The sequence below is a fragment of the Chrysemys picta genome, chromosome 3 (genome assembly GCF_011386835.1).
Source record: "Chrysemys picta bellii isolate R12L10 chromosome 3, ASM1138683v2, whole genome shotgun sequence".
In the NCBI taxonomy this organism is placed as follows: Eukaryota; Metazoa; Chordata; order Testudines; family Emydidae; genus Chrysemys; species Chrysemys picta.
In genome coordinates, this window is record NC_088793.1 from 83908256 (window position 1) to 83920407 (window position 12152).

A 12152-nucleotide genomic window follows, 5' to 3' on the forward strand; every position below is an offset into this window, starting at 1 on the left:
ACTTGCCACAGAAATATGTTGTTCAACAAAATTTTGGTTTGAAAAAAGTATTTTGATAAGGTCAAAACATTTGGTTTCAACATTTCTATCTTATTGGATCATATCATTTTGATTTTTAGTTTAAATATAAAATTAAAAAAGTCAATCAGAATGAAATGTTTCAATTTAATTGAATAATTTTTTAAAAATAAATCATTTTGTGGGAAGTTTTGAAAATTTTTGGTTTTGTTCCAATTTGGAACAAAGCCAGATTTCTAAATGATAGAATTTCCTGCGGAATGGAAATTGCAAGTTTTGACCAGCTCTAATTGTTGGGTTTTTTTTAATTTTGTGTATTCAATTAATTAATTATTTTACTAAGCAACTTCCAGTTTTGAACTACATTTTAAAAAGCTTATTTAGAGAAATACAAAGAGATCACATATAATATATTGGTGCATATTTAGCTAATCTATACTGTTCTGTTACTACTTATTTAAAGTAGTAGATAGCCATTTTTAAACAAACTAATTTGTGTATATTGTTTAAGAATATAATAAGACAACTTTCAGAACCTTTATATTAACAGTTAATTATTTCTTATTTTACAGCATACACAATTCAGGCAGCTGAGAACATAGCCGCTAATACTCTAGCAGATGCTAACTCTAGGGCCTTGTTGGTTTGCAGTGGACCTTTAGAACACTATGACTTTCTGATCAAAGCAGAAGAGCTGCAGAATGATGAACAACAACGAAGAGTCGTACAATGCTTACAGAAGTTACATGAGAGCCTTAAAGGCTACAGTATCAGTCCGAACAATCTTCTGTCAAAGGTGAGGCTTATGGTGATAAGAGAAAACCGCTTTAAATGTTTCTCCTCAGAACTTATTTTTTTTATATAAATGTTCTGTCTACAGGGGTATGTTTAAAGAGATACTGTCAAGTTTAAAAAAAAATCTTTCTTTGTTACTAACTGTGGTTCTGCAATCAGACTCTTGTTCCTGCATTGAGCTCCGTTCTTTGCTTTCAGTTAATAAGAGGCTGTCCATAAATTAGCTGCAGTCCATCGACTGACAGTGAGCCTAGCTATATGCCCGGCTCATCGCATTTTACTGTACCTGCTTTCAACACCGATGTCCTGCACTCCACTCTGCTGTCTGATCACTTCATTGGGGACTCGGTTGCGCATTTAAATCCCCAAAATTCTTCTTTCCATTGCCCTCTCCGTGACAGTCAGTTGTTGCTCCTCTACCTTTATCAGCACCCATGTTTTGCTGCTGTACAATATTGCTGGCAGTACTGTTGAGTTGAAGAGGTTGGCTTGTGTTGCCATGTTGATTTTTTCTTGGAGGACATCCTTGATAGAATTGAATGCATGCCAACCAGCTTTCTTTCTTTGTGAGAGTTCACCTTCCTGATTGTGGTGCATGTTAATTTCTTGGCCCAGATAAATGTATTGCTTGACTTCTTCAATTTGTTCTCCCTTAACTATTATTTGGGCTTTTGGCAAGGCATCAGGCCGTATAAATTTCGTTTTAGAGCAGTTCATTTTTAGTCCAACTTGGCTGCTTTTTGTGTCAAGTTCTCGCAGCATTTTCTGTAGTTTGATAGTGTTTTCAGCAATCAGCATGATATCGTCCACGAATCTGAGGTGGTTTAACTGCTCTTCATTGACGCTAATTCCACCCTTCCATTTCATCCACCTCATTACCATTTTAAGGCAGGCTGTGAAAAGTTTCGGTGAAACTGTGTCTCCTTGCTTCATACCTTTTTTGATTGGGGTGTGAAGGGGAATGTCAAACAGAGTTATATCCATAGTGCAGTCAGAGTTTGCTTCCTTTAATAGTTCGATATAGTTTGTGTCGATGCCCTGCTCTGCAAGAACTTTCAGCGCTGCATTCATCTCTACGCTGTCGAATGCTTTTTCATAGTCGACTAAGGCAATGCATAAAGGGAATTTGTATTGCCTTGAGCGCTCCAATAGCTGGTTTATAGTGAAGATATGGGCCATAGTGCTGAAATTCCTTCAAAAACCTGCCTGCTTTCTTAACTGCTGCTTGTCCAGACTTTGTGAGAGTCGGTTTGTTATTAGTTTGGTGAACAGCTTATAAACATGTGAAAGCAGGCATATTGGACAGTAGTTCTTTAGGTCTTCACGATCACCCTTCTTATACAGCAAAATGGTGTTGGGCTTTTTCCAGCTAAGCATTTCCAAATAACAGATAAACCTCTTAGCAAGAATTTCCCAGAGGTCTTGGCCTCCAGTTCTTATTATTTCAGTCGTCACTCCATCTTTTCCTGGAGTTTCTCCTTCCTTCATTTGATAAACTGCATGTCAAACTTTGCTGATGAGGACCGGGAGTATGTGCTCATTGGTCCGTTGAAGTGTTGGTAGTGGGACATTTATTTGAGATCTGAACAGTTCGGTGCAGAAATCTTTGCAGACTTCTTCCATCCCTGTTCTGTCAATTACTGCTTTTCCATCCTTGTTCTTCAGCGCCATTATTGTCAACCTGTACAGTGTCAATTCCCGTTTGAATTCTTTGAAGCTTCTGCGATCTTTAGCCATCTTTAAGAGCCTTTCATTTTGGTACTTCTCAAAGTTCCCCTTTAGTCTTCTTCTTATCAGCTTGCAGAGGAGGGAGTACTCGAGTTTGTTGCCATCGTTTTTCTTCATATTTCTCTTTTTCTCTAGCAAGTTCCTCATTTCCTCCGAGATTCTTACCTTCGCATTTTTTGGTCTTTCTTTCTTGGCTAATTTCATGCATTGCCTCAGTTTATCAGCAAAGTTTTTATAGTCCTCATCACAGTGATCAATGAGACTCCAGTCTTCCTTGGAAATGTTCGCTTTCAGGATTGCCTCGTAGAATATTTTCGGCCGCTGTCTCTGATTTGCCATAAGTAGCGCTTTCTTCTCCATCTTTTCGTTGAAGTTGAGCCTCGCTCTAAGCAAGTGATGATCAGTGCCGGTGTTGAATGATTGCACTACTGAGATGTTTTGTATGATGTGCCGCTAATCGATCAGAATATAGTCAATCTCATTCTTGTTCTTTGCATTGGGCGTGATCCACCTCCTCTTGTCCTTCTTCTTAAACCAGTGTTACCAATGAACATTTATTTAGTCTCCACCAGAGTTGCCAGTTGCTCTCCCCGTGAAGTCTGTTTGCTGATGTCATACCTTCCAATGAACTTTTCACCTTCTTTCCCTCTTCTGACCTTGGCATTGACATCTCCCTTCACAATCATATATGTGGATTTTTGAGCGAGGGTTTCCTCAAGCTCCTGATAGAATTTTTCCATGTCATCATCTTCACTTGTGCTTGTGGGACCATAGATCTGGATAATCTTGAGGGTGCTGTTCTTGTTCAGTTGGAGGTGTAGCACTTTGATGTGTGATGACTTGAACTTGCAGGAGATGATTTTTGAAGACCGTTCCTTGTTGACGATAAAACCGATTCCTCCAACAGTTCTCGCACCTTCTCCTTTTCCTAACATGATGGTGCTTCCATTTCTCTACTTGGCTTCCATCTCCTTTCTTCATCCTGTTTCGTAGAGACCAAGGATGTCGCAGGCTGGCCTTGCCTTCTCCTCCATTAAATGATTGATCAAGTCGTCCCTCATCAGTGTCCTACAGTTGTAGATACACACTGAGAGGGCAATCCTTTTTCTGGCCTCTGAGGTTCTTAGCAGCCTCTTGTCAATCAAACTCCACGCCACTGCTGTAGAACAGATCGAGGGATGCGCAAGGAACCGGGGCCCATTTATTTGTGTTGTTTTAGCCATTTCTTCAGCCACCCACAGGCTATGCTGTCAGTGGCACGTTTGCCTCCTCAATTTAGCTAGCACCCAACTTCAAGAAGGGTGACAACTGTTCCCTCCCTGGGTTGGCAGTCTGACATCTTAATAGCATGGTAGAACCTACTGGAGAATACACTCCGCTATCATTGCTGTCAGATGTTATTTTTCTTTTCTCTTCATAAACACTTTTTGCATGTAAAGTCAGAGACCTTTGCTGTAAGGTCATATTTAATTGTGGTGTAAACGTTTGGGCTCAGGCTGGAGCCCAGGTTCTAGGACCCAGTGAGGGTCCCAAAGATCAGGCTGCAGCCCACGCCAGAATGAAACAGCCCCTTAGGTCAAGCCTGAGTCAGCTGGCACAGGCTAGCCGTAGGTGTCTAATTGGAATGAGATGTACCCTTAGAAGGCTTAAGGTAGTATTTTGACTTACAGCAATAAGCCTACATACAGTGATTTTGATTTAATAATAATCATGGAATTGGTTTCAATTTTAAGGAGTTAATCCTGTAAAAAATAACATCTTTAGCTGCTGGCCCACAAGAGTTTTGTAGCCCTAGTGTGTTCCACTGCTGGGTAGGCTAATCCTGGTTAGTTGGGGGAATATAGCCATGAAATATCTGATTATGCATTCTCTGCTACCAGCACACAGTGTCTGAGTCCTTACAGTCCAGTTGTCATGTATGGGATATGTTTTCCTAAGTGTATCTGGGGAGGAGAACTAACACAATATACACTGAACATGTTCTGAGAGTATCATAGGCATCCTGATGTAGCCAGTAAGCAGAGGAAAACTACTTCCTATTGGACCACAGCTGAAATTTCAGATTCTCAGGCTTCTTCCCTTGCTAACAGGCCTTCTTGATATTGGCTTGCTAACTTTTTTTATTGATTAGAATGAAGAGGCAAATGGCTCAACCTTACAACCTCAAAAGCAGACAATCAAATAACAAACAACAGTGAAGGGATCATGCATGAACTGAAGAAGTATCAAGTATCTTTTAATAAAATAAAAACCCTGGCCATGTGGGAGTGCCTACACATTTATCTTCCTTCACCTAAATTTTCAAGTTGTTTTTAAGTTAAAGCAAACAAAATCACAGGCCTTTGTGAGGATGATCTTTGGAGTCAGTTTTCCTCAGTGTTTTCAAAACACACACCATTTCTAGTGGCATTAGACAGTTTGTCATTTCTAGAGCTGACATAATGCCCATTTGCAGAATGGTTGCATCTGTGAAGTTTAAAGAAGCAAAAATCTGGTAAACCAGAGGAGGTCAGCTCATTTCCAAGAGCTCTTTATCTTCCAGTTAGTTCCTCAACATTTGGCCAGAGAACTATATATAAAAAAAGTCAGAACTGTCCAGAAGGGCAGACAGTTATCTTCCCTCCTCTTGAGCATGCTTCCAGGCTATCTTCTGCTGTGGTTCTTTGGGAAAAAGAGTTGAATCTTACAGTATAACCTGAGGTTAGGACTCTGATCTCCATTGGACAGTTGTTCCAGAGTTTTGAACCTCTTGTCTTGTTGAAAGAGCTTTACCTCTGTCTCCTGGAGTTTATACCTAATTATGTTAATTAGACTATACTGAATGATTGCAGCTGTTAAGGTAGATGTCTTTTAACGGCTTCAGTACAAGAAACTTTAAGTGGGTCTGGTAGTGAATGGGGGAGCAGATGTGTGTTGCTGAGAACAGAAGTGATATGCTGCATTTGGCTCATCTTGCTTAGGAGACTACACAGTTAAAGCTTCTTTTTGAACATTTTATGAAGCTTCTGGTTGAGCCACAGTAGTCTAGCCTTGAGGTGACAGGTGCACGAAATACTGTGGTAGAGCTGTTGTATGAGCAGAATGATTGTAGTTGTCATTTAGTTGGAAATGGTGCCTGTGACAGCATCTGGTACTTTATTACTCAGTGACAATGCTGATTCCAGTAGGACCCCATGATTACACATTTTCTTAATCTGATCAGATGCCCCTGATGCAGTGTGAGACCATGGTGTTCACTGGTTCTTTAAAACACTTTTAGTTAGCCTCACTTCAGTCTTGTTTCAGTTGAGCCACTTGTTCCAAATTCAGGCTTCTGTGTCCTTCATCCATTTTGATATCTGGGAGGGAATGCCGTCTGCCCTGGATGAAAAACGGTAAATAGAGCTGTGTGTCACTGGGATATCATTTGTGTTGCAACTTGTTTCATCTCAAAATGTTTCTCTAATGTGGAATGGAAATATTAAATAAGAGCAGTGAGAAGACTTGGTGTGTGGAGCCCCACAGAGCTCCTATTCTAACTCCTTAGGATCTACTGGAAAATGAGTATAGTGAGCTTAGTATGTTTCTGTTGACTCTTGCCAGCACATGTATCTTGGCAGCAGTATCTCATGATCCATGTCAGATGGCAGAGTAGATCACATAGTACCACCTTTTCTTCAGCGATGGCAGAGGTGAAACAGTTATCCATCAGTGCAAATGGTGCTGTTTCTGTTACATGACCTGGACTTAAGCCAGGTTGAGTGGCGTTTGAATACCGATGGAGGCCAGGTGTTGCTACATTTAGTTTACTGTCATGTTCTTGATTAAAATCTTGCCCAGGAATAAGAATTTCAACACTGAATAGTAGATGGTGAGGTCACTGGCATCTAGTGTTTCTTGACACTGGGACTATCACCTGTTTCAGTGTTGTCTCAGAAAGAGGCATTGATTGTTACTATTAGCAGTGGGCCAAGGCATTCTCCACTGGTATTGGCCAGCCAGGAGGGGCACAAGCCTAGGTTGCAGGTGGTGACATAGATTTATTTCAATACTTATGATAATATCTCTGTTTGTGACAAGGTACTTGTGGGCAATGTGTGTTTTTTCTACTATGTGTATTTAGCGCAGGATTTTAAATACTGTTGTAGGTTCCCTCAGTGTTGTCAGGAAAAAATAAAAGATTGAACGGGGATGGGAACTGTTTGGTTTTTGGACTGGGTTTATTATATAGTTTAGTTTGTCTGATTGGGATTGTTAGTGTATCATAACTCTGAAAAAACTCATGATTAGATGGAGCCAACTCTTGTGCCAGTAATTAACAAGTATGATCTTGTCTTCAAAGGTTCATCTTCACAAGGAACAAAGGTGTGTTCTTACCATCCATTAGCTAACACGCAGTAACTAACATGAGGTAAAATCCTAGTGAAGAAAGATCATTTGTAGTGTTGACATGTTAACAGATCAAGGTAAACCTAGGCAAGGGTATTCAGTTATTTTTATGCTAAAATCCAGACTTGTTTTTTTGTTTGTTTATTGTTTATTGAGATACTTAAATTAGGATTGATTATGGAATTAAACTGAACAAATTAGTGTATTTTAGATTACAGAGATGCTTTTTGCAAATTATCTAAAGTATTTTTATATACAAAAGGATTTTTATTTAGCAGGAGTTGGAGAGTGCTAATATGTCGTTCAGCTTTTTAGTTCTTAAAGATGTTCTTAGAAACCTGAAGTGATCTACTTTTATCAAGAAATGCCTTCTGTTAAGAGCAATATAATACAAGGTCTTTTAAAAGAAGTAATTATATGCAGCAGTCCAGCTGGAATCATTGTCTTTGATTCTGTCATTTTTTGAGATAATGTATCTGGGGAATGGTGGTGAAGAGGATGGGGAGAGAAACAGGCACAAATAGTTGATAGTACAATCCCATTTAGTCTGAGCAACATCACTTTATTTCATGGTCTGACTTCTTCCCTCACTTCTTGCAGCGGAAATCTGGAGTAACTCTTGAAATCATGGACTTACTCCGGGTTTAACACCATTAGAAATCAGGGAATAATCTGGCCCCATTTCTGCAGCGCAGATAACTTGCGAGCTTCTTGAAGATATGAACCGTACTAAGCACAACACATTTTGTTTTAGTTTTTTGTATATTTAATTTAATGGTTGCCTGTGGTCCAAATTGCTTTATTCACTAAAATATGACAAACATAAGATGTTGAGTACAAACCTTATTATTATCTATGATTGAAACAACATTTTGGCTGGGAAACTTGCATTAACTTTCAGTTTGTGAGCAATTCCTAAAAAAAGAGCAATCTGAAAATATGGGGTAAAGCCATTTCCATTATGAAAATATAGATATCAATTTGCTGGTCCTTAATATGCTTGTTTTGGATTAGTTCAAAATGAACTTGAGTTAAAAAGAAAAACTATTAAGTCTATTAATGCAAATAGAATAAATTCCTATTTTTCAAAATTATTAGCCTCAAATTTTAAACAATGACTTTAATTTTATGAAGGAATGGCCTTGTGTATGTTCAATTCAGAGAATCTGAAAATATCTGGCTCAAGGCCACAAGAGTTTGTATAAATGTTTCAGATCTCCAGGTTTTCAGAATAAACACCAACTGGGGTGTTTTAAGTGTTGTTGAGCTACTATATTAATGACTCGAAATAAGCTCAACGCTAAGTGAGGTCATGTTTTGAAATAGGGTATGAACAATAGTAAATGTGATTCAGGACCTTGAAAATATCTTCAAATATAGCTGCAACCAAAAGGAGTTCTGAAAAGAGGGAGAGAAAGAGACTGATCTGCTCTTAAATAAGGAATATTCTCTAATATGTTTTAACTTGATACTGCCTATATTGATAAATATAGAGAATTGCATCTGAAATTTTGGATATTTACACTAATAATTTAATATTGGCAAATACATTATGATGCAAATATGTTTAAAATTGGCAGTTAGGTATTTCTAAGGCACCTATCAAGTACTGTAGTATCCAAGACAGAAAAAATTGTCAGACCCTTTTAAAAATACTCAAGAAAGAATGGAGAGTTCTCAGACTGAAATGAAAGATTCTGAACGTATTAACACTTGGGAAAGAATAGTGATTAATCAGAGACATTAAAAAAGGAATAGAAAAAAATCCAGTCTGAACCAGCGTAGAACACACTGTGAGAGGCACAAATTACTTTTTAAAAAGGATCTCAGTAGCAGAGAACAAAATTAACTTAATTTGGTATGGGAACATAGTTTGAAATTCTACCTCTCCTGTGGAAAAATTAATATTGTAAAGAATATAAAACAATTTTCAAAACTTTTTCAAAGCAACTTAAAAAAGGAAAAGAAAAATATGTATCCCCCACTATGTGCCTGTTCTAGTGATTCTATGCATTATGTGGTATCGTAAGTATAATGTATTTTATGGATATTGCAGAGGAGTAGGAATTAGCAATCTATCACAGGGCTGGATGTCACAGGGTTTAAAGAAGGAAATAGTTAAGACTAACGCAAGAATTGGGAGCATAAGCTTTCGTGGGTAAGAACCTCACTTCTTGCATCTGAAGTGAGGTTCTTACCCATGAAAGCTTATGCTCCCAATTCTTCTGTTAGTCTTAAAGGTGCCACAGGACCCTCTGTTGCTTTTTACAGATTCAGATTAACACGGCTACCCCTCTGATAGTTAAGACTGTAGGGTAATGTACTGACTGCATCTCTTGGGGAGGTTATTGGGAGCATATTGGATTTTTGACCATTCCTTCTGCAGGTCAGCTTTTGTGGTATGCCTTAACCTCTTTGCTTTTGAGGTGTCATTTAAAGAAAATTATAAAACTAACACTTAACACCTACATAATGCCTAGTGTGACAGATATGACAATATCCTGCAATATCTTGAGCAAATCTTTTGGGATTGAGTTAAACCTTATTGAATTGCATTTAATAACTCGGGGTCAATTGCATTAAAAATGCAATGTTTATGTACTGTTGTGGGATTGTATAGAATTTCCTTTAGCAGGAAGACAGGATTAATGCAATCTCTGGGAGATTTGTGGAATTTCAAAGGACTTTTTGGGACAATGTGTGTGAAATGGATTTCCTGGGAATTACTTGGGGTGAGTGGAATGCAAATAACCCACATTGAATCCCTCCCTTTGAAGCTACACCTTGAGGAAAGAAACTGATTATCTATTGATTACCTGCTCTTGAAATCTCCAGTTCAAAGATCTCCAAACTGTACAAATGAGGGACTAAATTTTCATGATGTCCTAATTTTGAGCTAGGGCTGTTATGAACTAATGACCACAAATGAGACCCCTTTTGGGGGTTTGAACGACTCAGCTGCCAAAGATAGTTGGGGTGATCTGTAGTAAGCTTATTACCGTGCATGTAAGTTACTTTATTGTTGTTCATATTTTGTCTGTAGTGCTTTTACCTTAATAATAAAATAAGCTTTCATAAGCAGTGGTGTGTGGTAACTTATAAATGTTGGCAGTTACACCGTGTGTCAACTCTGAAGGGAAGAAGCAAAGCAGGCTTGATTAGGCCAATGCCAATGCTTAGGTCTTATGCTGGGCATAACACAATGAAGGCAGGGAACTGTTCAGCCTGGAAATAGCCCAGTCGGGAGGGAGAGAGACTTGGGTTTCCACCCAAGAAAGGCAACAGCTGTGGAGCCAGAAGCCTGAGTATGGTTGCCTTTGCTGGACTACTAGGGAAATACAGATGCAGTTGCTCTGAACTGTGATACCTATTCCATCCCATAGTACTGGAACAGTTTTTTAAATCTCCCACAGTCCTGCATGCCATTTTAGGTTTCTCTTATCTCTCTGGCAGAAGCATGGACTCTACACAGCTCAGCAGAATTCTCATGAGAGCTGCTAGTACAAGATGCATGATTCTCCTGTGTTTGCAGAGCTTGAATGAATAATGCTACAACTGGGAGTGTAATGAGGAAGTTGCGGAGATGTTTGGGCTCAATAACTCCATGCTGATTGGATACAGTGGGGGGACAATGCCTGGTTGCTTACAGAGCAGCTCCTCACGGTGATCACCACTTTGCCACCTAAGAAACAAGCACTGACTAGTGGGATTTCATCATATCACAGGTGTGGGATGATGAGTGATGGATTCAGGACTTTTGGGTGCAAAAAGGAATGTGCTGAGCTTGCCCCAGCTGTCTTGTGCTGGGATGCCAAAATGAGAGCTTCACTGACAGTAGAGAAGTGCGTGGCGATCACACTCTGGAAACTTGCAACCACAAATTACTACTGGTCAGTGGACAAACATTTTGGGGTTGGAAAGACCACAGTGGGGGCTATCATCACACAAATGTGCAAGCCCGTTAATCGTCTCCTGCTACACAGGATTATGACTGTTGGCAACATGCATGAAATATTGGATGGTTTTGCAGCAATGGGTTTCCCAAACTGCAGTAGGACAATACACAGCACACATATCCCTATTCTGGCACCAGCCCATGTCACCACTGAGTATATTAACAGAAAGGGTTACTTTTCAATGGTTATGCAAGGACAGGTGGATCAGCAGGACGCTTGACTGATATTGGGGAAGGTGCATGATGCTCGCATCTTTAAGAACACGAGACTATTCAAAAAGTTGCAAACAGAGACATTCATCCCAACTAGTGCATTCAAATTGGGGATATTGAAATGCCAAGAGTGATTGTGGGTGCCCCAGCCTTCCCCTGGCTCATGAAGCCATACATTGGCCACCTCTACAGCACCAAGGAAAGATTCAGCGACTGGCTCAGCAGGAGTGGAATGACAATTGAACGTGTTTTTGGTAGATTGAGGAGTCATTGGAGATGTTTGCCAACTACACTGGATTTCAGCGAGGCATTGTTATAGCTGCGTGTTGTTGATTGCACAATATCTGAAGTGAAGGGAGAAAAGTTATCCTGTGGTGGAGGAGTGAGGTGGATTGGCTGTCTGCTGAATTTGAACAGCCAGACACATGAACTATTAGAAGAGCTCAGCACAGAGCTGCATCACTGAGGGAGGCTTAAAAGACTGTTGTAGCAGTCAGGCACAGTAACATTGTCTGATGAACATTTTATGAACCAGCGTTCAGGAATGGGTTACTGTCTCTCCCATTTTGGAATCTGTAATGCTTAGTGTAAACTACTTAAAATGGAGAGGGTGACATGGATTGTGTGTCTCTATGAATTCAGTGTACATTATTTAATATGAAGGGTTGTTGCCTCCAGCTATAATATCTGTAATGCTTTGTTTAAACTTATGACTGAGTTGTTTATTGCCTATAATAAGATATGCAGAGTTTTAAAAAATTGAACTCTATGGTTTGCAAACCGATAGCCAACAAAAGTAATGTTGAAAAAACTCAGTAAAAACAATCTAGCAAAAGTGTAACAGGGTGAACCATACTTTAAAACCCCTAGTCCAATATGAAATGAAACAAGTATTGTCTGATCCTGTGGTTTCCACAGGTCTGTTTATGTGTAACTGTGGTTCTCCTTGTTTTCCCACAGTGTGGCGTGGTAGGGGTATAGGTGCACACCCTGATGCCATCTGTTGCATTGTGGAGTGTAGGGACCATTGACCAAGGAGTTCTCCAGGGACTGGAAAGTCCGTGGAGTCAGTATT

General features: G+C 39.5%; 1 protein-coding gene across 5 annotated transcripts in view; it reads left to right on the forward strand.

The window, feature by feature from the left end:
* Nucleotides 1–12152, forward strand: part of AFG1L (AFG1 like ATPase) — a 130709-nt gene that overhangs the window by 14190 nt on the left and 104367 nt on the right. For 4 of the 5 annotated variants that reach the window (XM_005287655.5, XM_042857671.2, XM_024102439.3 and 1 more), the window contains one exon: nt 591–814. The exons of the other annotated variant lie outside the window; for it this stretch is intronic. In XM_005287655.5, coding sequence (XP_005287712.1) covers nt 591–814 — 224 coding nt within the window. The remainder of the gene's footprint in view (nt 1–590; nt 815–12152) is intronic. 5 annotated transcript variants of the gene reach the window in all.